Genomic DNA, 26,547 nt, shown 5'->3' with positions numbered 1-26,547 from the left:
CAACATTATCATAAAAAGAAAATTATTTATGATACTCTGAAAATTATTATGTCTCTTCCAGCCTCCACAGTGCGAAGCAGACATAACCAATCATTTCTATAAAAAGAGCTGAGGAAAAAGAAGGGGGGCAAAGAAACTCAATGAATACTACATGAAATTTATTTAATCTTATTTTCTGAGCTGTTGCTGAGTCTGCTTCTTCATATTTGTCATGTTTATCAAGGACTTATAAAAAATGAAGGTTTGTCAGAATTAAGAAGAGCTGCTCTACCCTTTCACATGTCAAATTGTCTCCTGATTTGATGTATTTCAAAACATGCATCTGGGTCTTATATTCAAGAGGTGTGCTCTCAGTCTACAAATCAGGACTTTCTTGTTCTCATTGTACAAAAATTATAATGATCCAATACTGTTTTATGATTATGATTATTTTCTTTATTAAACTGGTATGCCACCCTTCATCTGAAGATCACAAGATAGTTCACAACACAGAACTACAAAATGAACACACAAAATACATAACCAAAACAACAAACACCAAATAACCCTCCTCCCACAAACATATTTAAAAGGACATTGATTATTTAATCAGTCAAAGGCCTGGTAATTGAGAAATGTTTTTACCTGCCACCTAAAGGTATGCAATGAAGGCACCAGACAAGCCTCCTTGGGGAGAGCATTCCACAAATGCGGGGACACCACAGAAAAGGCCTGTTCTTGTGTTACCACCCTCCGAACCTCTTATGGAGGAGGCACACAAAGAAAGGTCTCAGTTTATGATTGCAGGGTCTGTTGTTGTTTAGTCGTTTAGTCGTCTCCGACTCTTCGTGACCCCATGGACCAGAGCACGCCAGGCACTCCTGTCTTCCACTGCCTCCCGCAGTTTGGTCAGGCTCATGTTTGTAGCTTCGAGAACACCGTCCAACCATCTCGTCCTCTGTCGTCCCCTTCTCCTTGTGCCCTCAATCTTTCCCAACATCAGGGTCTTTTCCAGGGATTGCAGGGTCTAGCTTGGTTCTTATGGAGAAGGGTGGACCTTGAGGTATTGCTGTCCTGAGCCATTTAAGGCTTTATAGGTCAAATCCTGCACTTTGAATTAGGCCTGGAAACTGATTGGCAGCCAGTGCAGTTGGGCCAGAAACAGTGATGTATGCCCAAACCATCTGGCCCTGGTAAGCAAACTGCCCACCAAATTCTGCACCAGCTGAAATTTCTAAACTGTCATCGGAGGCAGCCTCACATATATAGTGTGTTAAGGTAATCTAACCTAAAGGTTACCAGACCACAGACAACAATAGTTAGGCTATCTTTGTCCAGATAAGGGTGCAGCTGGGCCACCAGCCAAAGCTGATGGAAAGCACTCCATGCCACCAAGGCAACCTGAGCCTCAAGCAACAGTGATGGATCCAGGAGTACCTCCAAGCTATGCTACTCTCATTTTCCCATCTCCTGCCCTTGTGTTTTGCCAACTGACTCTTCAGAAAAGCCCTCTATCAAAAGTGTATCTGCAGTTGTCCAATTTTCTTAACTACAAACGTGTAGCAAGCTTGCTGCATCCCCTCCACCACTCCCAAGGCAGATCACCAGTACTTTTAAAGAATTTGAACAAGGATGGCGAAAGCTTTGCCTGCAGATTTATTTTGAAGCTTTAAAATACATAGGAGCCCTGCAAGAAGACCAAACTTGATAGCTGGGAAGCTTTTATCAGGAGTGTGTCCTGTTGACATATTATATAATCACAAGAATAGTACATGAGTATGGGCATGTAAAACATTCCAGACCTATCACACACCATTTATCAGCACAACTTGCAGCTTAAAAATGCTCTTCATCTTACTTTGTCAACAATGTTGAATTGTGGTTAAATCACTCTATAATACCGACCTAAGATCAACACTGAATATATTCATTCTGCCATATTAACAGCATCTTTGCACAGTGTATGCCACGTGTGAGAAGTATTTGAAAATTACATTGTTGTAGGGAATTCCCACTCTTCCTATTCTCAGGAGTTGTTATTTTGATAGAAAGTTTCTGTTATTTAATCAATATCCCTTACTATTTTCAATCTTTCTACTTTCAAGGAACCATTTCCATGTTAACCAGCTTACAAAGGGGAAGGCTATCCTAGAGCAAATATTTCAGGCTTGAAGGATCTATTTAAGAAAGAAACAAAAATCAACAGATTCAGGGCCAACTGCCTAAAGCATGGGTAGGCAAACTAAGGCCCGGGGGCCAGATTCGGCCCAATTGCCTTCTAAATCCGGCCTGCGGATGGTCCGGGAATCAGCGTGTTTTTACATGAGTATAATGTGTCCTTTTATTTAAAATATATCTCTGGATTAGTTGTGGGGCCTGCCTGGTGTATTTACATGAGTAGAATGTGTGCTTTTATTTAAAATACATCTTTGGGTTATTTGTGGGGCCTGGGAATTCGTTCATATTTTTTTTCCAAAATATAGTCTGCCCCCCACCCCAGGTCTGAGGGACAGTGATCTGGCCCCCTGCTGAAAAAGTTTGCTGACCCCTGACCTAAAGCAAGTCATAAGCCTGGTTTTTATTTACCACTTTTCTCTGTTTCATGGCTTTATTAGAGATATATTTTTGTTCTTGCATTATTGAGGGTTGACTAGGAATCAAATTTACATTAGTGAGTGTAGGGATGGGGGCTTCTCAATCAGCATCCTTTTCCCCTCCCAAAACTACAAGCCTTTTAGAGCTCTGGGGATTCTCCTCCATGACTCTAATCTTGCTGTTTGCTTCCTCTTCGATGAAATCAACATAACTGATGGCAGTATGAGGTAGATGTCACCATCACCATGGTGACAGAGCTGGTGTCCAGGGCTACTCTGCACTCACCTCAGGCACAAGGATGAGTGATCTGTCATAGCCAGGGGAACAAAATCAACACTTGCCCTGTCATCTGCCCCCACAACAAGGATACAAGACTAGCCATGGACTCAGGCATCACTCTCCTCCTTGTGCTCCACCTCAAAACAGTGATCGACTGTAGGGTCTAATTACCAATTGGTGTTAACAATATGATTAGCATTTACAACATGTCCTTTTTAACAACTAAAAGCCAGGTCCAGTAGTGGGGGAGTGTCTGGATTGCAGCATCCAGGAGACGAGTGCTAAAGTTCACCCTCTGTAGCAGAGCTTTCCAAACTTTTCATGTTGGTGACACACTTTTTAAACATGCATCATTTCATGACACAGTAATTCAGTTTTACTAGCAAACTGGAGGTTAGACTAACCCCTTTCCAGCCCAGGGAGGAGTGTGGGGAGCGTTTGCATGACACACCTACACACTGCAGCCCACACACTAACATCACGACACACACTTTGGAAAGCTCTGCTCTACAGTCACAATCTTTGTGAAATCCCCCCCCCCCCCCACACACACACACATACCAATATGAGTTTTCTTTCAAAAGCTAACTGCAATATTTGGGGAAGAAATCACTTCATTGCCATCACAAGTAGATGGACCCTGTGACACACAGGGTGACACACTGGCCCTCACCATCATCTGCCAGCTGAGATTATATGCTATAACATATCCAACACTTCCCAAATACTGAGTATTTTAGGGGGAAATTGGCAGCAGTAGCCAAGGAATGTTTCAGGGATACTTGGCTGCTGTTACCAACTACTATTATTCCTACTGAAGAATACTTGATCAGCTTCCAAGGGAACCTCGGATTCCCTTCGGAGACCATTTGAAAGCCACTTCTCTAAATTATTCTAGGTACACACATGGCTAAAAACAGTTTTATAGACAAACTTATATTGGAAGCTGTAAATCGTTCATGCAATTATAAGTTTCTTGATTTTGAAGCCCAACTACTAGCACAGATTTATCCATGAAGCTTTCTAGACACCTTTTTAAAACAAAAATGAGGCAATTTACATGGCCTAGGCAACCAACATTTAAAAAGTGTTGGTCATCCATCACTAGATACGTCCAACATTAGCATTATTGCAATCTGATTCTATGGAGTTAGGTCCACCAAAGCCACGGCCTGCTGAACATGCAACGGGCTGAATCTGCCATTTTGAAAAAGATGGCAAACCTGTATCATTAAGAAAAATATGTACATGCACAAGTTATTATTATTGTTCTGTTTTTAGTTTTGTTTAAGAGGTCGGGGGTTTTGTTTTTTTTGGCAAGAAGTGGGAAAAGAAATCATATTAAAGTTCCAAGCTCTATTCTTCTGTCTTTCCTTGCATACATAGCAAAGCAAGCAGACTACCAACCCATAACAACATGTCAAAAAGTAGGGATTTGAAATTCTAGTCTCACATTTCATAAAAGGTATCATAAATATAATAGGGTACCATCCTTTGTGTGAGTTATGGCAGAAAAAGAACTGATGCAGGTACATTTTAAGAACAGCAAGAGCAGGTGCTGAAAGCATTTTAAAAGAAAGAAAAGCAAGTATGTCATATTTTCACAACACACACCATTAGCAAACAGTGAGGCTGCATGCAGTAAGACAGCAGAAGGGAAGGGCAAGAAGCTGAGAAATAGGTCAGTCTGAGCTCAGCTAAGAGCATTTTGTAAATTTCCCACATACATGAGCCTATTTCAAAATCAATTAAATATACTAAGTGTTCAACAGAGTTCTGCAGAAGTCATGCATTTCAATGTTTCCTTCAAAAACATATGAGAGACAGATTTATCTAGATACAAGTTTCCAGAAAACCACTTGAGAAATTTCCAGGTTTCCAGGGAGCTGCAGCATGCTTGCTCTTGGAACATTCAAGTTCATTACTAGTGGTCCATTAACTAAGCTCTTAAAAAGAAACATACCATCTCGTTAAACATCTTCTTTCCCAGCATAAAGACTGAACACAATCTGTTCAACAAACGTTTTGGAGACAAATGAATCCTTTACACATAAATATAATGTGCAAACTCTCTCAGACCTCACCATTTTATTTTTTCCCAGCAGTAAACTGTTCGTTTTTGTTTTCATTTTAGGGAGATGCAGTAAGGTAGGCTAACCAAAGAGCTATAGAAATCTATTTCGGTCAAATACTGCTCCCATTTTAAACAACAGAGAGTCTTGCCGAATCTTAAACACAAAGCAATTTATTATGACATAAGCTTTCACAGACTACAGTTCACTTCATGAACTAAGATCCTAAGTTACAGGTGAGGTTGGTGTGTCTTAGTATGTGAGAAAGAAAGAAAGAAAGAAAGAAAGAAAGAAAGAAGAGGTTAGAGGTAAATGAAATGTGGGATAGTACTGAAAGTGATAATTTTGTGATCATTCACAAAACAGTCATTGGTGATCAATGACTGGTAAGCCAATCAACAAATGTAGCATTAATTTTTAAAAAACACACACCTTTGACAAGCTCAGTCCAGAATTGATAGAACTGAAACTCCTGGTGAACTGTGAATGAGCTGTTTCACATTCCAGTTTCTCTTTGAAGTTTCTTTGTTCAAAGATTGGTACTTCGAAGGTCAGTTACTGAGTATTCCAGATGCCGAAGTCTCCCCCACCCCCGACCCACCCTGGTTTCTTAACATTGTCATTTCTGATGACAAATTTCTGTCTGCTTAATCCTTTGTACAAAGACTGGTTTGTTTGCCAAGAAGAGCATTGCTGGCAGAGGGTGGCATACCTCATACTGCAAGACGAGCAGGTGAATGAATCCTTAATGTTGTAAATGACATTGTTATGTCCTGTAATAGTGTTGCCACAGTTGGCAACCATGTCCAATAAATAGAGACTAATTTCTTTGTTTGTATTTCTGTTTTGTCAACTGCCATTACTGCTGAATAACTGTTTTAGGTTGGTGAGCTCTCTGGAAGCAAGCCCTACAAGAGGTTAGTGCCATTGCCCAGTATGTGTTGTAGATTAGTAACAATACAGAACATCATAACAAAAAACTTCAAGGAGATCATGAAAGTGCCGAATTACCATAAGTACGTAAGAGGAGGATCCTCGATCAGGCTGATAGCACATCTAGCCCAGCATCCTGTTCTCACAGTGATCGACCAGATGCCCGTGGGAAACTTACAAGGAAGATTTGAGCAAAACGGCACTCCCTTCATGTGATTTTCAGCAACTGGTATTCAGAATCATTACTGCTGACAGCTCATGGCTAGTAACCTTTGACAACCCTCTCCTCCATGAATTTGCCTAATCCTCTTTTAAAGCTATCTAGGTTGGGGATCATAACTGGCTTCTGTAGGAACAAGCACCATAGTTTATGTGTTGTATGAAGAAGTACTTTCTTCTATCTGTCCTGAATGGCAAATGCAGTTCAATGTAAACAAGTGTAAAGTGATGCACGTGGGAGGAGGGGCCATTAATTTCACATATCTGCTTATGCCGGGGTCTGAACTGGCAGTGAAGGACCCCTGGTCTCATTTCTAGTCCTTCACTACTCAGTTTGGAGAGGTCCTTTTGGAAATCTTTGTGGTCTCCTTTTGTTTTAACTACTCTGAACAATTTCACTGCTCACTTCTAACTCTAGATTGATTATGAACAAGATGAAAGCTTTTTGAAAATACACTATGTCAACCTCTATCTAAATGCTTCTTGACACTGTCAAAGAACTTGAATAGGTTCATGAGATAGGATTTTCCCTTGCAGAAGCAATGCTAGTTCTGCTTCAGTAAGGCTTACTCTTCTATATGCTTGGTTATTTTATCTTTATAAATACTTTCCACCAGTTTTAATGGGACAGATGTTAACTGGCCTGTAATTTCCAGGATCCTCCCTGGTTCCCTTTCAAAAAAATTGGTGTTGCATTGGCTGTTTTCTGATCCTCAGGTATGGAGGCTGATGTAAGAGACAAGTTACATATTTTTGTGAGAAGGTCAATTTCACATTTAAGTTCTTTGCAAACTCTTGGGTGGATTCCATCTCCTGTGAATTGAATTGGGACAAAGTAGTTGTACTTTTATTAGCATACTACATGTGTTAATTGGTATACAAATACCAGGATATTATTCACCAAATACAGTTTTGTTAATTACATAATTATCGCTGTATCTGCACTTTCTACATCTCATTTCCTTCTGAGCTCACAATTACAATTCTGCCCCTCCTCTCAAATATGTTACTATATACCTGTAACTCAGCATAACACTTCATACATCTGGTGAAATGGACTGTTGTCCACAAAAGCTTACACCATACTAAATTTGCTAGCCTTTTAAGGTAACTCTTATTTAAAGCAGGCCCCCACCCACCCAAAAAAAAAATTTTGGTCTCACAAACAGAAGCACATTCCACCTCAAAATATCAAAAAGTAAAAAAAATTCTAACTCCTGTTAGGATAATTAAACCAATCTTACACATAGATTTTATGGGCCAATTTATTCACACAGGCCTTTCCTATGAGGTTTTGACAATTTGAGAACTCAAGCAGTGAAATTTCAAAAAACTATAAGTTTCACAGGTGCAGTCTGCACAGATGTTGGTCACATAAGTTGGCATCTCTTCATATATTCTTTTACTTCTCAACTACTTTATAAGAATCTGAAACCAAGGAGATATAGCAACTCACACCTTTTCCATGCAGCAGCATATCAGAATACTAACACTTTATGACTAAATAGCTTATAATTTACTTTAATTACTTGCAAGCAAGTGTTAACCATTAAGTGGCAAGATGTATTCTGAAATGCAAAGGAGTTGTTTGAAAAGCACAGAAAAACATCACTGCTTCTTTATACTCCAGTCATAAATCCAGCAACAGAAAGTATATCGACACACAAGCACACCAAACCATGTGTGTTTGTTTACTACCAGTTAGCTAAACTTTGTTTTGTTTTACTTTAGATTTGAAAAATCATCCAAGCAAACACGTTACTGTAAAGTTCTTATTTCATATGTAACCACAATTCGGATTTGTAGTTGCCAGTGTTTTCATGAACCTGAAAAGTCATTCAACCTTGGAGAAAACACCCGAGATAAAAATCTCTTTTTGTACAAATAAGGGCAACAGTCATTAAAGACTGCTAAGTGTTACTGCTGAATACCAAACTAGTCAGGTAAAGAAGTACAAATGCCCAGTTTCAGTTTGATGCATTCAAGCGTTCCCTGTTTATACATTTAGGAGGAAAACTAGTGACCGAGGTCAGGCGTTTAGAAGTCTAATAACCAAATGAGTGGGACTATAGTCCTCTTTAGGAAAACGACTCTTGCTCACTGGCCTTTAATAGTTTTAAGTCTGATAAAAAACCCTGGAGCATGAGGAATGCAATTTCCTAATCGAGAGCTCACAAGACACAATAGGGAAAGCCTCTTCCCATCACCCTACCCTGTCAACAATAGAGAGAGAGAACTCAGGTTTGTTTGTGAAACTGATGCTAAAAGAACCTTCACAGAACAACTAAGTTTCACTTATTCAAAAAGCACAAACAATTCTCTGTTAAATCCAAGAGTCCTTTTATCATGTGCTGTCACCATGAACCATTATTTAAAATAAAAAAGCATACAGATATCAAGACGTAGGAACGTGCAGAATTGGAAACAAACTAGAAATGTATTGGGAAGGGCGATTTCATTCAGTTTAAGTCAAGTACCTACCAGATAATCCATGAACCAGGGTAACAACTGGGATTAGGCGTTAATAGGTCACAGAGTAGCCTGCTTCTTATCAAGCAGTCTCAAGGTGGGTGAAAACGTCTGGAGACTGATAAGAAGTGGCTGTCGTCTCAGCAGCTCCTAAGGAAGGAAAAATCTCAGGGACTACGGTATGGAGTTGCCGTCGCTGTGGGGAAGCTTCCCGGGGGGCGGGAATCAGGGAGATCTCGGTCAGCGGTCTCAGTAACTGGATGGGCAAGGACTGGATCTCCGAGGCTGCCAATGCACCGCTGCTCGCCCTGCACCGTCTCTGCCCGCGAGAACCCGGCACGCTTCCCTCTTCGCTCAGTCTCAGCGAGCAAGCACTCGGCAACGGTAGCAGCGCTGCTTTTGCAGCCAGACCCAGCAGACGCCTGAGAAGCAAAACACGAGCCCAGCCCAACCAGGCGCCCGTGCAATCCGCTGCAGCGCCCGATGTTTCAGGAACAGGGAGAGTTTCCCCCTGTAGCGTCACTGTCAGCTGATCATACACGTGAGACGAAGAAAGAAGGCTCTTAAAGGGACACACATGCTTTCCCAGGCTCCCTACTTGGTTGGGGCGTGGGGAAACTCAAGGCAGATAGCAGGAGCGGGGGGACTTGAAGGGGGAGATCGGGAGGCGGGAGGGAGGGGGGGGAGATCGGGAGGCGGGAGGGAGGGGGGGAGATCGGGAGGAGGGGGCAAGCTGTGCATCAAAGGACGAAGGGGGGTCGACGGGAGGAAGGCACGAGAAAAGCGACAGGAGGGCAGAGGGGAGGAATGAATGGGAGGGCTGAAATGCAATAGGAGCGGCGAGGAAAGTGGGTCGGGGAGGATGCAGCTTTCAAAGCTGGGCCGGTACAGACCAGGAATGGGGAACCTGTGACCCAGATGTCATCAGTCCCAGCCAACATGGCAAGTGGTCAGGGTTGATGGGAATTGTAGTCCAGCAGCATCTCGAGGTCCACAGGTTCCTGATCCCTGGCACAGACTTTGCAACACCACGAGTAGTTTAGAACAGGAAGAGGGGCATGGAAGAGGAACTTAGAAAGGGATGGAATATGCTGTGAGATAAGCTGATCGAAAAGGAAGGCATGATAGACTACAGGAGGGAGGGAGGCCAGTCGTATGCATGTTTACTCCAAAATACGCTCCACTGAAATGAACGTGCATGGGATACGGCTATTGCTTAGGCAGTGCACTGCATGGAGGACCAGGAGAGTAAATAGCAAGTGGAAGACCCGTTTTACATTCTGCATCCTATTCCTCCGCTAGTTAACCGGCATCATAAGCAGTATTTTCTCCCCTTTTTTTCTTTGTCTGTTTTGAAAGAGACTACATTGGAGGGTGATATAGACTGACTTCTTGTCACTTCTCTCCACCCCACCACAAGATGCGCAGGGATTTAGCAGCTTGGGGTGGGGCAGGAACCAGAGCTGCTGAAAGACAGCGACACAGTGATGAATTGGAAGCAAAGCAGTTGGGTTACATACAAGAAAACTGAAAGCTGCACCTCAAATCTCCTGCTGCGCTGCTGTTGGGGTCCTCCCAAAATTACATTACCTATCAAAAGCACTCATCACTCTTTCGTCATCAATCCCCTGCTTGTGGCAGCAGATCCCTGCAGCAGATCCAAACTGTCTTTCTTGTAACTTTTTTACACCAATACATTTTGTATAAAGTCTTGCTCTCTCTGCGAATGGAACCTTACCTATTCTCCCTAAATGTGAATATGATCTGGAGTAAGAAAGCTCCTGACCTCTCATTGCTGCTTCCTTTCGTTTTTGAAACAACTTCCCAATCACAATTACACTAAAATCCTGAATATCTGAGTTGTTTTCCATTGAGTAGCATAAGAACGTAAGAGCCCTGCTGGATCAAGCCAATAGCCCATTTAGTCCAACATCTTGTTCTCACAGTGGCCAACCAGGTGAACCTAAGCGCAACAACACTCTGCCCATCTGCAATTCCCAGCAACTGGTATTGATATTGTAACCTTGTTCTCTACTTCTCCACCAGGGAAGACCAGCAGAAAAGGCTTAAAAACAAAACACATTGGATGTTTCACTCTTGCCTTCTCATTGGTCTAATTGGTGAGATCTGCTTTTCCTAAACTCTGAAAATTTCTTGCAAAAAAAAAAAAAGCCTTAAGAAAAATTGTATTCTTATTTATTGCATAGTACCTGCATTTTGCCTCATGTCACAAGTTCTACAAACATTAGAAAGTTACTCTTTGAAAAAGGAAGGCTGGGCTATGGATTACAATTCATGTGGGGAGCACTCCTTGCAGAAGCCCAGGGCTGGTGGCACTGAAGAAGCCCCAAGGTCACAATAGGCAACCCTCTGCCTGCTTAATCATCTTCTCAGTGAAGTCTTGCTAAGTAGGCTGGAGACAATACTTTCCACCATCAATTACATAATGCATAAGTAGGGTCTCTCTTGCTAAGATCAGAAGCAATTAGATAGGCACAGACGTTAATTGCTTGCCTCAAGTTCTGTAGGTCCTTAATTTGCAGCTGCTAATTTGAGTATTTTAACACTGCATTTAGTGGTATGTGGAAGAATACATGATTGGCCCTTTGCTGCATAGTCAGTATTATGCTTGGTGGTGGTGGTGGGTTGTTGTTTTTTTTAAGTGCTATTCAGTGTGCAGTGGGACGCAGGTGGCGCTGTGGGTTAAAGCCTCAGCGCCTAGGGCTTGCCGATCGAAAGGTCGGCGGTTCGAATCCCTGCGGCGGGGTGCGCTCCCGCTGCTCGGTCCCAGCGCCTGCCAACCTAGCAGTTCGAAAGCACCTCCGGGTGCAAGTAGATAAATAGGGACCGCTTACCAGCGGGAAGGTAAACGGCGTTTCCGTGTGCGGCTCTGGCTCTGGCTCTGGCCAGAGCCGCTTCGTCACGCTGGCCACGTGACCCGGAAGTGTCTCCGGACAGCGCTGGTCCCTGGCCTCTTAAGTGAGATGGGCGCACAACCCCAGAGTCTGTCAAGACTGGCCCGTACGGGCAGGGGTACCTTTACCTTTACCTTTACAGTGTGCAATGTTTTTAAAGCAGCAATGTACATGAATAGCAGCACAAAAGGTACATAATTGTTTAAAACACACACCCAGAGTTAAGCAATTCTACATTATTGCCTTTTTAAAATGTGCACTTGGCCTGTAAAAGTGCAGGGAAGGGCTCCCTTCATATAGATGAGACTGCCTTATATTGTTTTGTTTTGTTTTAATAATATTTATTAAATTTTTAAACAATAAAAAACATACATAATAACATAGTATTTTCCAACATCCACATTTCATTCTCATCCTTGGACTTCCTCACAACTCTTGTTCCTGCATTCTAAACTCATAAATTTTGCTAGCAAATTATTAAGTTGATTCCATTCATATAATATAATTTCCCAAGATTAAGTCTCAAATTTTGAAATTTAGAATCACTCTTTTAGAGTCTTAATTATAAGATACTATTTAACCAAAATTTGTCTTTTCTTCCAATTACACTTAAATTTGTGGGTTTTTTATAGCTAATTTGTTGAAGCCATATTATTACTAATCTTACATCTTTCTTAACATTCATGCAATTTACAATATTTTTGTAGATAGTCCTTAAATTTCTTCCAGTCCTCCTCCACCAGTTCTTCTCCCAGGTCTCGGATTCTGCCAGTCATCTCTGCCAGTTCCATATAGTCCATCAGTTGCATCTGCCATTCTTCCAGTGTGGGCAAATCTTGAGTTTTCCAGCATTTGGCGATAAGTATCCTTGCAGCTGTTATAGCATACATAAAAAAAGTTCGATCTTTCTTTTGCACACTCTGGCCGACAATGCCTAAGAGAAAGGCCTCTGGTTTCTTAGGGAAGGTATACTTAAATACCTTTTTCAGCTCATTATATATCATTTCCCAGAAAACCTTCACTCTAGGGCAAGTCCACCAGAGGTGAAAGAATGTTCCTTCAGCTTCTTTACACTTCCAACATTTATTGTCAGACAGATGGTATATCTTTGCAAGCTTGACTGGAGTCATGTACCACCTATATATCATTTTCATAATATTTTCTTTCAAGGCATTACATGCCGTGAATCTCAAACCTGTGGTCCATAACTTTTCCCAGTCAGCAAACATAATGTTATACCCTATGTCCTGTGCCCATTTTATCATAGCTGATTTGACCGTTTCATCCTGTGTATTCCATTTTAACAGCAAGTTATACATTCTTGAAAGTATCTTAGAGCTGGGTTCTAACAGTTCTGTTTCTAACTTTGATTTTTCCACCTGGAATCCTATCCTTTTATCCAACTTAAAGACTTCTTTAATCTGAGCATAATGTAACCAATCTCACACTTTATCCTTTATTTTCTCCATACTCTGCAACCTCCAATTGTCTCCATCTTTTTCTATTATTTCCCAATATTTCGGCCATTTGGCCTCCATATTGAGTCTTTTCGGGGCCTTAGCCTCCATTGGTGATAACCACCTTGGGGTCTTATTTTCCAGTAGAGACTGCCTTATATTGTTAACTTGTCCATAAAATCAAGTATTGTTCATTTTCCAGGGTTTCCAGTGGGGATCCTTCCCAGTCCTGCTGGCCAGGCTCCTTAACTAAAGGTGCCAGAGAATACACCTGGAACCTTATACATCCAAGGCATGCATCAACTACAAATCTGTGTATGCACAAAGAAACAAACAATTATCAGAAGTGTAAAATCATGTGGTATAATTTGAGGACTGACTGTCTTCAGATGTGCCTGCCCATACGCTAAGAACTACAGCTGAGGCCCTTCTTCAGACAGTCCCACAATATTAGGTGTGGTGTGGCTACCAAGAAGACATAGGACTGCACTTGAACCACAGCTGTTGTTTACAGAAGTAACTTGGACAGGCTTGCCACAGCAGTTAGTTAGGATACTTGAGAGCAGCAAAGTATTAAAGAAAGCTTTACACGTGTGTTTTAATGTGTTCTAACAGGCAAGAATAGTAAAGGAAGAATTTCCATAAAATGGAATATGTCATGGTACCAGGGGAAATACAGGAAGATAACAAGAACTTTATTATTTATACAGTGGTACCTCACTTTACGAACAGTCCTGTTAACGAACTATTCGGTTTACAAACTCCGCAAAACTGGAAGTAGTGTCCCGGTTTGCAAACTTTACCTTGGTCTACGAACGGAAGCCGAACGGTGGAAGGGCACCGGCAGCAGGAGGCCTCATTAGGGAAAGCGTGCCTCGGTTTAAGAACGGATTTGGTTTAAGAACGGACTTCCAGAACGGATTAAGTTCGTAAACTGAGGTACCACTGTACTCCGCTCATCTGGCTGGGTTTCCCCAACCGCTCTGGGCAGATTTACAGCATATCTAAAAATATCATAAAAACATCAAGCATTAAAAACCCTCCCAATACAGGGCTGCCTTCAGATGTCTTCTAAAAGTTGTGCAATTCTTTTAACTCCTTGACATCTGAAGGGAGGACGTTCCACAGGGAGGACGCCACTACCAAGAAGGCCCTCTGCCTTAACCTCTCCTTTTCTCCTCAGAATTAGTGCTCAGTTTCTGAAAGGTACTAGAGCCAAAATTGGCACTAAAATCACTTAACTGCTTTAGAAACTCTTTAATTTCAGGTGTGGGGCAAGTTTGGAGTACCTATTAGTATTTTATACATGCCTCATATCATCATCATGTTCCAGGGCTGAGCATTAGCCTTAAAATACATGTTTGGGAGATAAGGTCTGGTGATGCTGCCTCAAACTAAATCAAACAGATCCCATCCACACAAGGATCTCCACATAACTTTCCTGGCTTTGTACACCCCCCTTTTATCTGAGGGAGGGTATGGCGGAAGGAACAGAAAAGTGGAAAAAAGGAAGCTGGAAAGCATTTTCATTTCAAACTACCCTCCTCCCTGTCCACATTTCCTGGAGTGATTGTTTGGCTTTAATAACAGAATAACAGCAGGAAATGTTAAAAACAAAACAGGGTTCAATAAATAGAGGCCAAAATATATGAGAGGATATATGAGAGGCTCAGATTTTATACTCTGCCATAGCAAGTGAATAATTATTAATTCTAGCATTGAAGAACAGCTCATACAAAATGAACCTCCGTGTTTTAAGAAAGAGTAAGTGCAAGTTGCTAGTATTACTGCATTGTTTGCTGTAGTTACCAGGGGCAGTCGGTCTGCACACTCAGTCAAGTTAATCAAACTCTGTTATTGCTCAACAAACTGGGGAAAAGTTTTAGTCCCTTGAATTTCTAAATTGTTGGTTCAGGTTTCATCATTAGCAGGTCATTTGATTGGTGACCCTTAAGTTTACCATTTCAACTGAGAAATTGGAAATGCAGATACAGCTGTGATCATCATGGAGATTGGGGTGGCATGTAACAATATTATGAAGAAACATTAGAAATGCAGGACTCAAAGACTTGTAAAGGTGTTGTTGGTTGTTATGCTGACTGAGTCAGCAAACCTCATCTCCCACTTTTATACCGTACCTTTCCTAAGTGTTAGAGTGGAATTCCAGCAAGGGCTCAAATAGCTTTTTATTGCTTAAGGGTCTGTAATATTCATAATACATCATTTTCACCCACTTTCGTTTCTGATAAGATACTAGAGAATGAAATATGTACTATAAATGGATAATTTCTTTCAATTTGATACTCCAGAAATATAAATCAGTTCCTTTTTTCTACACTAGGAAAAAGAAAATTCTGTTCCTAAACCTCACTACCTTGCGGCTATATTCATTTGTGAGAAAGGCTTTGGGAGTAAACACAGAAGAAAAATCTGTACCTGCTGTCTTGCAGGACATCTTCAGGAAAGGAAAAGGCTAAGGAATAAACCTAGTACTTTTTTCCAGGGAGTACTCAAAAGTACAGTCCCAGCACCTCTCTCTTTTTTGATTAAAAAGTGTGGCACTTACTGTAACAACTTCATGGTGAGTGTTATGTATTGAAGTTCTCACCCTGGCCACCAGGAGTATTGTGTATGTAGTTTTCACTCAGGTCCATGTCAGTCATTTTAGGCAGGAAACCCTGGGTTGTTGTTGCTACAATGTTGACAGCCGGCTGCCTATTAAAGCAGGCTGGCTGAGCTGTTTGCGGTTCAGTTCTGTTCCAGCTTACAAATAAAGAGATGTTTTGAAGAATCGCTGTGTCGTCTGCTCTGTCTACCCACTATTCAACACTGGCGACGAGGATTGGATCGATGGACAACAGAGCACAGCCAGATGCGGCCACCCTCTGAGATGAGCTGAATCACGGAGCTGAAACACTGAGCGAAATCACGGAGCAGAACCAATTCAGAGCTGACAGTCTCTGTGTTCCATCCATCGCCCTCCATGTCGGCATCGGAACCATGGCTTCACTCGTGCCTCTACCGCCGTTTGCCCCAGCCTCTGAATCATGGGACTCCTACCTTGCTCAGTTTGACAGCTACCTCCAAGCAAATGAGCTGACAAGAGGGACTGCTACCTCCAAGCAAATGAGCTGACAAGAGCAGAAGCAGGGCCTCTTCTTCAGCCTTTTGTGGCCCCAAAGTGTTCGCGACGGCCCAAGCATCGGTTGCACCTCTAGCAGTCCAGGCAGAGCCGTGGGACACGATTCAAGAGAAGCTCCGCAACCACTACGTCCCAAAGCTGTCCAAAATTGCTACCTGCCATGCGTTCTACCACCGGAACCAGGCAGAGGGGGAGTCAATTAACAACTACACCGCTACCCTCCGACAGGCTGCAATGCACTGCGCGTTCCGAGACTTAGATGGTGCCCTCATGGATCAAATCGCCTGCGGGGTCTGGGACATCCGTCTGCAATGGCGTCTCCTCGCCAAGCCAGACCTTATGCTGCAGAAAGCCACTGAGGAGGCCGTGGCCTCAGAAGCTGTTGAACTCACCGCCCAGGAAATCCACAAGGCCAGTAGACTGTATTTAAAGGACTATGTTGTTGGACATGTAACACTGTTGGTCTAATGGAAGTATGTGAAATGTAACCAATATGCTTTGTGCCTAATTGAACCATTACGTGTAGTGCTGTATATAAGAAAACCATTACGATTGTAACTAACGCCTTATCTCGGTGGGGAGGGGTGTTATGTATTGAAGTTCTCACCCTGGCCACCAGGAGTATTGTGTATGTAGTTTTCACTCAGGTCCACGTCAGTTATTTTAGGCGGGAAACCCTGGGTTGTTGTTGCTACAATGTTGACAGCTGGCTGCCTATAAAAGCAGGCTGGCTGAGCTGTTTACGGTTCAGTTCTGTTCCAGCTTACAAATAAAGAGATGTTTTGAAGAATCTCTGTGTCGTCTGCTATGTCTACCCACTATTCAACAGTGAGTACCAGTAAAATCCAGAGTGAAGTCCTAAGATGGTTGAATATTGTCTTATACACCTCCTTCTGGCAACTCCTGCAGCCTAGCTGGTGCCACATCATTGAGGTCTTGTCATCTGGGCAACCCAGGACCTCTGTACAGGCTTGCATCCCAGATAGGTCTCTTTGGTGCTGCTAATGCAACAAAAACAATTCAGGAGACAGCAGTTATGAGTTACTAAACTTTTCAGCCACAACAGGTGCCGTGATTATCCAGTGGTTTCACTTCACCCCTGGTGGATGGATGCCAACACAATATTTGTAGAATGTTCCTTGGAGTCAGGACACTGAACCTGATCTAGGCATCTGGGTTTTCTCTGAGAGCAAATCTGAGACAACACTGAGACAAAAAATCTGCTTCCAGTAGTTAAATGCCTAACAAAGTGTATAAATTCAAATCACTTGATGAAAGTATTTGAAAGTATTTATTTATGCATCAAGTTTGCCTCCTATACACATTTTCAACATGTTGTAAAAAAAGAAAACAGATTAAGCAACTGTATGTCAAGCTAAGAATGCTGCTAGTCAAGTTGTTCAACTTCCTCTTATCTATGACATTGGATGCATATGATATATTCATAATGTCTGTGTTGTAAGGAGATTTCATTTGCAGTAGATGTTCCTTAGGACACCTCCCTAATGGCCAATTCACATAATCAGGGTTTTAAAAAGAAGAAAATAGAAGGTCAATGTGGAATGACTTCCAGTTATATCTTAAGCTGAATCTTCATTCCTTGTCCAAAATATGGCATGTATGCACAATACACACACGGCAGAATGAGGTGATGTAAATATTTTTCCAGGACATTGTGATTTGCAATCTAAATCACTGCAGAAACATTAATAAAATGGGCAATATACCAACAGGTTATGTGTTCTTCACAACTGATTGCATTAATGAAATCAGAATCCATGCCCACTTTGAATTGTTGCGCATACATGTTAGGCACATTTAAACCTATTTATTTCAATGGTTTTAAATATGTTTAACCATGCTGGATAATGCCAAGCATCTTTTCCCCCAGTTAGTAACACAAACACCATTTCCTCAATTTCCCACCTTCGTCTCTGTCCTCAATGATGCTTCGGAAATGTATGAATATGCTATTAACATATTTAATGTCTGCATTATTTTATTTATGAATAACATGTTCATTCTACCCTTCCCCCAAGAATGTTCAGGATAGTATACCTTGTTCTCCCCTTTGCCTTATCTACCCACTCTGATTTTGTCTTCACGGCAATCCTGTCAAGGTTGCTCAGGCTGAGATATACTTATGGTCACAGTCATGGTCACAGTGAGAACAAGGGCTGAAGATGGATTTGAACTAGTCCAACATTCTAACATAATATAATAATTCCAGCATCCATTCTAAGTAGCAACTCTAAATTAAAACACAGCCGGAATAAAAGTCTACAGAGCTTCCATTGTTTAGCCTAGCTTTGTATCGTTCCTTTCCAGGAACACTACTTTGCAGTCTAAATATTCTCATTTGCATTGCTGCTTATCTGAGTTATATTGCTTCAGTTGATATCAATTAAGTAAAATCAGAGTACTTTAGCCAACATTTGTTCCATTAGTCAAAATTCTGTGGCAAAGATAATGGGTTGTATTCATATTTCTCCCTCTGTCAATGAAGGGCATTTTCCATGTGTAAATAAAACTCCAATCCAGCAGAGCCTCTCAGTCTGCTTATTGGACTCACTAGTGGGAAGGAAGAGGAAGGAATTTTCAGCAATCCCCCACTTCCCTCTGCTGTACTCTGTACCAACTTCCACACTTTCCCAGATGATCCAACAAACCTCCAGAGCAGATTTGGGCGGGGGGGGGGGGGGTATGGGACTATTCCTGCCGGAGCATCCATTTAGTGGAGTCCTATTGATCCAGCCTAGTATTCTTATAGGTTTCAAATTCACCTTACCCCAAAGCGATCTACCACCAGCACTGGAACCTAGAATGCAAGTAAACTTGTACCTGTTGTTTAGTCGTTTAGTCGTGTCCGACTCTTCGTGACCCCATGGACCAGAGAACGCCAGGCACTCCTGTCCTCCACTGCCCCCCGCAGCTTGGTCAGACTCATGCTGGTAACCTCGAAAACACTATCCAACCATCTCGTCCTCTGTCGCCCCCTTCTCCTTGTGCCCTCCATCTTTCCCAACATCAGCGTCTTCTCCAGGGAGTCTTCTCTTCTCATGAGGTGGCCAAAGTACTGGAGCCTCAGCTTCACAATCTGTCCTTCCAGTGAGCACTCAGGGCTGATTTCCTTCAGAATGGAGAGGTTTGATCTTCTTGCAGTCCATGGGACTCTCAAGAGTCTCCTCCAGCACCATAATTCAAAAGCATCAATTCTTCGGCGATCAGCCTTCTTTATGGTCCAGCTCTCACTTCCATACATCACTACTGGGAAAACCATAGCTTTAACTATACGGACCTTTGTTGGCAAGGTGATGTCTCTACTTCTCAAGATGCTGTCTAGGCCTGTCATTGCCCTTCTCCCAAGAAGCAGGCGTCTTTTAATTTCGTGGCTGCTGTCACCATCTGCAGTGATCATGGAGCCCAAGAAAGTAAAATCTCTCACTGCCTCCATTTCTTCCCCTTCTATTTGCCAGGAGGTGATGGGACCAGTAGCCATGATCTTCGTTTTTTTGATGTTGAGCTTCAGACCATATTTTGCACTCTCCTCTTTCACCCTCAATAAAAGGTTCTTTAATTCCTCCTCACTTTCTGCCATCAAGGTTGTGTCATCTGCATATCTGAGGTTGTTGATATTTCTTCCGGCAATCTTAATTCCGGCTAGGGATTCATCCAGCCCAGCCTTTCGCATGATGAATTCTGCATATAAGTTAAATAAGCAGGGAGACAAAATGCAGCCTTGTCGTACTCCTTTCCCAATTTTGAACCAGTCAGTTGTTCCATATCCAGTTCTAACTGTAGCTTCTTGTCCCACATAGAGATTTCTCAGGAGACAGATGAGGTGATCAGGCACTCCCATTTCTTTAAGAACTTGCCATAGTTTGCCATGGTCGACACAGTCAAAGGCTTTTGCATAGTCAATGAAGCAGAAGTAAATGTCTTTCTGGAACTCTCTAGCTTTCTCCATAATCCAGCGCATGTTTGCAATTTGGTCTCTGGTTCCTCTGCCTCTTCTAAATCCAGCTTGCACTTCTGGGAGTTCTCGGTCCACATACTGCTTGAGCCTTCCTTGTAGAATTTTAAGCATAACCTTGCTAGCGTGAGAAATTAGTGCAATTGTGCGATAGTTGGAGCATTCTTTGGCACTGCCCTTCTTTGGGATTGGGATGTAGACTGATCTTCTCCAATCTTCTGGCCACTGCTGAGTTTTCCAAACTTGCTGGCATATTGAGTGTAGCACCTTAACAGCATCATCTTTTAAAATTTTAAATAGTTCAGCTGGAATACCATCACTTCCACTGGCCTTGTTATTTGCAGTGCTTTCTAAGGCCCATTTGACTTCACTCTCCAGGATGTCTGGCTCAAGGTCAGCAACCACACTACCTGGGGTATATGAGACATCCGTTTCTTTCTGGTATAATTCCTCTGTGTATTCTTGCCACCTCTTCTTGATGTCTTCTGCTTCTGTTAGGTCCTGTCCACTTTTGTCCTTTATTATGGAAATCTTTGTACGAAATGTTCCTTTCATATCTCCAATTTTCTTGAACAGATCTCTGGTTCTTCCCATTCTATTGCTTTCCTCTATTTCTTTGCATTGCTTGTTTAAGAAGGTCTTCTTGTCTCTCCTTGCTATTCTTTGGAAATCTGCATTCAATTTCCTGTATGTTTCACGATCTCCCTTGCATTTTGCTTGCCTTCTCTCCCCCGCTATTTGTAAGGCCTCATTGGACAGCCACTTTGCTTTCTTGCATTTCCTTTTCATTGGGATGGTTTTCGTTGCTGCCTCCTGTATAAAGTTACGAGCCTCCATCCATAGTTCTTCAGGCACTCTGTCCACCAAATCTAAATCCTTAAACCTGTTCCTCACTTCCACTGTGTATTCATAAGGGATTTGACTTAGATTGTATCTTACCGGCCCAGTGGTTTTTCCTACTTTCTTCAGTTTAAGCTTGAATTTTGCTATAAGAAGCTGATGATCTGAGCCACAGTCAGCTCCAGGTCTTGTTTTTGCTGACTGTATAGAGCTTCTCCATCTTTGGCTGCAGAGAATATAATCAATCTGATTTCGATGCTGCCCATCTGGTGATGTCCATGTGTAGAGTCGTCTCTTGTGTTGTTGGAAAAGCGTGTTTGTGATGACCAGCTTGTTCTCTTGACAGAACTCTATTAGCCTTTGCCCTGCTTCGTTTTGATCTCCAAGGCCAAACTTGCCAGTTGTTCCTTTTATCTCTTGACTCCCTACTTTAGCATTCCAATCCCCTATAATGAGAAGAACATCCTTCTTTGGTGTCACTTCTATAAGGTGTTGTAAGTCTTCATAGAATTGGTCAATTTCAGTTTCTTCAGCACCAGTAGTTGGTGCATAAACTTGGATTACTGTGATGTTAAAAGGTCTGCCTTGGATTCGTATCAAGATCATTCTATCATTTTTGAGATTGCATCCCAGTACAGCTTTTGCCACTCTTTTGTTGACTATGAGGGCCACTCCATTTCTTTTACGGGTTTCTTGCCCACAGTAGTAGATATGATGGTCATCCGAACTGAATTCACCCATTCCCGTCCATTTTAGTTCACTGATGCCCAGGATGTCAATATTTATTCTTGCCATCTCATTTTTGACCACCTCCAACTTACCCATGTTCATGGTTCTTACATTCCAGGTTCCTATGCAATATTTTTCTTTACAGCATTGGACTTTCCTTTCGCTTCCAGGCATATCCGCAACTGAGCGTCCTTTCGGCTTTGGCCCAGCCGCTTCATCAGCTCTGGATCTACTTGTACTTGCCCTCCGCTCTTCCCCAGTAGCATGTTGGACGCCTTCTGACTTGAGGGGCTCATCTTCCAGCGTCATAACTTTTATATGCCTGTTGTCTTTGTCCATGGAGTTTTCTTGGCAGGGATACTGGAGTGGCTTGCCGGTTCCTCCTCCAGGTGGATCACGTTTGGTCAAAACTCTCCACTATGACCTGTTCATCTTGGGTGCCCTGCTTGGCATAGTTCATAGCTTCTCTGAGTTCTTCAAGCCCCTTCGCCACGGCAAGGCAGTGATCCATGAAGGGGAAACTTGTACCTAACTGTTATTAATCTCAATCACAAGATATTATTGAATTCAATAAACTTGTACCTAACTGTTATTAATCTCAATCACAAGATATTATTGAATTGAATAGAAAAGCTGAGGGGAAGGGAAGGCATGGTCTCAAAACACACACACACACACACTAGTAAAAACTGAAGAGAAATTGGGACACATCGGCTATATCATGATACCAAGTTGAAATTGTCAGCATTCCAGTTGTGACACCTCACTCACTAGAACCCATCATTTGGGCAATTATTTTCTCCTAGCTTATAGTACTTTAAGTGTCAGTGTCAGGGGGAAGGACAAAAGGAATTCTTGAAAACTAGTTGATAAAAGGACTACTGTAACATTTTAAATTTTTGTTGCCTTTTAATTCACGGTGTGTTCTGAAAGCAACAAGCAGAATACAGCCCTAGGCAAAACAAGAACAGCAGATAACTGTGGCATCTAGGTGAATTCTGGGTGTTAACGAGGCACAGCACATTCAATTATAAGCAACAAACTAGGAAGTATGGTTTGTTCCTCTACTCTCAAGGTAACAGGAGCTTTTAATTGTGGGGCAATATTTTGTAAGTTACTACTTTCTACTGTAGCAGAAGCAAAGGCTACATTGAGAAAAGTATCTCATTAATTTAATACTCTGAAGAGTCATGTCTGGATATTAATTTAGTTTAACAGCTCAACTAGAGCCCCTCTCATTCAGGAATTTTCTTTTCTCTTTATGGAAAATGTATGCATGCATGCAACAGTTTTCAATTTGTGTGCATGTGGTGTCTTCCTTCCTATATTACAGTAAGCCCTTGAGGGCATTACATGTTTGTGCATGCAAAGCTCACTTCCAAACATGGACTACAGCTGCAGGACTGTGACCTCAGCATCTTGGTGTATTTTTCCTTTTCTCTATGAAAAGGTATTTTTACTCTGGATTTACCCACATTTGGAATAGAACAACCTACTAACTGAAACAAAAGTTATAAAATCAGTAATATATCATATAAGACTTTAACCATGGCCAATAATAAATTTAAATAAATATATATCATAGTATAAATGTCATTAACCATAACAATTTTTTACCTGTCATATACAAATTAGATTTCTGATTTATTCTCCAGAAAAAGCATAACACACTTTAGTTAAGGAAGGAATGAGATCAGGCAAAGAACATTAAGAGCTGAAGATTTTCAGTGTTGGAAACGTATTAAAGCCAAGAGGGTGAAGTGAACTTAAATGGAACCTTGGGGAACACCAACAAAAAGTAGAAAAGAGAAACATAGAACCATTAACAGAAACTTAAACAATTGGTGAAAAAGAGCATGATCCATGGTAATTAAAAGCAGAAGAGAGATCTCAAGAAGAGAAAAACGGGGAGAAAGAGACTTAGCACAGAGTAGATAAATTGGGAACTGGGCAAGAGCAATTCTGAATGAATGAACAGATCAAAAATCAGACTGATGCAAATTAATGAGAAAACAGTGGTAAATTTAGGAGTCAAGAGAGCAAGCTTGCCTCAGGAATAGCATAGTATATTAGTCCTACCCCAATCCGCTCTTCCAATACAAACTGTGAGTGAAAAAGTGTGGCTATTCTAGAGTGGTGAAATGGAAGGATCCCAAGTGATAGTCTGAGAAAGTAAGAGAGAAAAGGGTAACCCATAAGCAGTAAAGAGTGGGGAATTCTTTAGTTGTAAGAAAGTGGTATATAAATCTAAATTTATCTTTAAAAACCCAAAAAAACATAATGGATTCAATCCAGACTAGTGAACTCCGATACATATCCACTGAAAAGTACGCCTCATTTAGAAATAGGATTATCTTCCAGGTAAGCATGCATAGAACCTAAGACCTACTTCGTTCCCATTAAAATCTATGAGAACTATGATACAGTCGTACCTCGGCTCCTGAACGCCTTGGAAGTCAAACATTCCGACTCCTGAACAATAGAAAACCGGAAGTGAGTGTTCCAGTTTTTGAACGTTCTTTTGAAAGCCGAATGTCCAACGGGGCTTCCACGGCTTCCGATTGGCTGCAGGAACTTCCTGCAGCCAATCAGAAGCTGCGCTTTGGAAGTCGAACGTTTCAGAAGTCAACTTCCGAGGTACAACTGTACTCATGACTTGTTTAAGTTCTATACTTGTTGCAGAAATGAAAATTGCTGAATATGATTGTATACTAAGGGCAGATCTACGCCATACATTTAAAGCACCTAACTTTTCCCCAAAAGTCTTGGGAACTCAAGTTTCCTCCTTGCAGCTACAATTCACATCACTTTTTAACAAAGTACAGTTCCCAGGATTCTTTGGGAGAAGTCATGTGCTTTGAAGTGTGTAGCATGTGTTTAAATATATGGTATGGATCTGCCCTAGGTGTGACTTTTTCAGGATCCAACCCAATGAAGTTTATTTTATGCATTTGTTTTACTTATACTTTATCTATCTTTTAAAAAATCTCACACACTCTTAGGCTGCATGAACAGAAACATACATTGCAGATCAGCAGTAACAGTTGCCCTCAGTTCTGTGCTGGTCAGGCAAAATCTAAAGTACTGTGTCCAGTTCTAATCACCGCATTTTAAGAAGACTGTCAAATTAGCTTAAGAGTAGCAACGTTGTGTCCTCTACTGTAGGGGTAGGGAACCTGTGTTCCTACAGATGTTGCTGACCTGTAACTCCTATCAGCCCTGATCATCAGCCATGCTGGTTGGGGCTGATGGAATCTAACATCTGACGGGAGGCCACAAGCTAACTGCAACCTACTAGGAATTTTAAAGCCTGTGGGCAAAGCTAATCAGCTTCCCATGCCTACCGGCAGGTCAGCTACAACTAAATGTTGTCTTTGCAAAGCTATTGTGATTTCACAATACCATTCTGATATTAGGCAAAATTAATTCTGTGCTTGTCAGACCCTGCCTCCCTTTTGGGAATGAATTGCAAGAATGAAATTGTATCTGCAGGCTTGCCGCAATATTATTGACTAGCAGCTGCAACAACTCACACAAAAATGGCAAGATATTGCTAGCCTCGTTCTCCACAGCAGTCTTTTAAAGATAAATTGCCCAAAGTCACAATTCTACAGCCTAATTACACCATACTGAAATCTTATTACAGGAAAATGTGTCTCCTTGTGCATAACTCAAAATACAAAACAAATTTAATAGATACAGCTAAGTGCAGTGTGCCATGGCACCCTGGGGTGCCTTGAATGATGGTCAGGGGTGCCACAGGCAACATTGGCCTCTGTCCCTCTTCCCTTCCCTCCCTCCCTTCTCTGATGCCCTCTCGTGCCTCTGCCTCCCAAAGGCTTGCATAGCTATTTGTTGCAGTAGCCCTGGCTACAAGCTCCCCAGGTAAATTGTGCCTCTGGAGCTGGCCAGCAGATGCTGGTTGCCTGGAGCTGTTGTGGCATCAAAGTAAGTAAGCAAGCAAGCAAGCAAGCAAGCAAGCAAGCGGGAGAGGGAGCCCAGCCAGCTAGTCTGCCAGCCCTTGCTGCTGGGAATGGACAGACAAGTCCCAGGCCCATGTGGGGCAGTGTAAGTAAGGGGCATCTCTCTTTGGGGCAGGGGAGCAATGCTATTCAGAGAATCAGCAACAACAGCAGCAGCTGCCCAGAGGACTCTCAAGAAGAGGAGAGGAGGTTGAGGGAACACTCCACAAGGGAGGATGTTTGAAAAAAGGTGAGAGGCTGCCAGCTCTGCAGGAAAGGGGTGACATAACTGGGCACCTGAATCCTACAGGGGTGCTGCAGAAATAATGTAGTCGGTCAATGGAGCCATGGACTCGAAAGGGTTGAAAACCTAAAGTATTCCTGTGGTATTTTTTCCAAACCACAAGGTGTCAGTATAATATATTTTCCTGGCGATGTGTTTAGAATTTACAGGTCAAATTTTTGGTAACTGTACAGGTCCCATAATATCAAAATACCAAATTGAGATTACATTCTATAAAGGCCAACTAACATTAAAACAAAGAGTGAACTTTCAAATAATACAGAATTGTTCTCCAGACTGAATGTTCAAGAAACTTCTATTTCTGAGGGTGCCATTCAACTTGTATTGTCTATGCTTACAGTTTTGTTTTGATTTTTTAAGGAGTAAGGCTGCAGAGCAATGTAATGCTATAAAATTTAACAACACAGACTCATTAACAGACTCTAGAGGTAAATAGACTCTATTACCTTTTGCAGGCCATGCCTCTTCTGTATGCCACAGATCCTTTCTTATAAAGGTCTTTTGAATATCCTAACATGCCCTTTAGAACTTGTACTACATTTCAAGTACAATACTGCATCTGCAAGTTTTCAATATACTGGAATCCAGGAATCTTGGTAGTGTTGTTCTAAGTTGACGGGTAACATCAGTAAGACATGCATATTACTATCTTAAGAATGTCTGAGCACTGCAACATATT

The 26,547-nt window shown here is 41.9% G+C and overlaps 1 protein-coding gene across 4 annotated transcripts in view; it reads right to left on the bottom strand.

Moving 5' to 3' along the window:
• The window catches only part of ARL15 (ARF like GTPase 15), a 191,956-nt gene that overhangs the window by 139,980 nt on the left and 25,429 nt on the right, over positions 1 to 26,547 (bottom strand). Inside the window, exon 1 of one of the 4 annotated variants that reach the window (XM_079995138.1) lies at positions 8,559 to 9,146. The exons of 1 other annotated variant lie outside the window; for it this stretch is intronic. In XM_079995138.1, the coding sequence (XP_079851264.1) occupies positions 8,559 to 8,570 (12 nt within the window). In that variant the 5' untranslated portion in view covers positions 8,571 to 9,146. Of the gene's footprint in view, positions 1 to 8,558; positions 9,147 to 26,547 lie in introns of those variants that run through there. 2 more of the 4 variants (XM_079995140.1, XM_079995142.1) reach the window with 2 other exon arrangements.

The sequence above is a fragment of the Podarcis cretensis genome (genome assembly GCF_951804945.1).
Source record: "Podarcis cretensis genome assembly, chromosome: 11".
In the NCBI taxonomy this organism is placed as follows: domain Eukaryota; kingdom Metazoa; phylum Chordata; class Lepidosauria; order Squamata; family Lacertidae; genus Podarcis; species Podarcis cretensis.
Note: the sequence above shows the minus strand (reverse complement) of the source record. Positions and strands in the feature narration are given on the sequence as shown.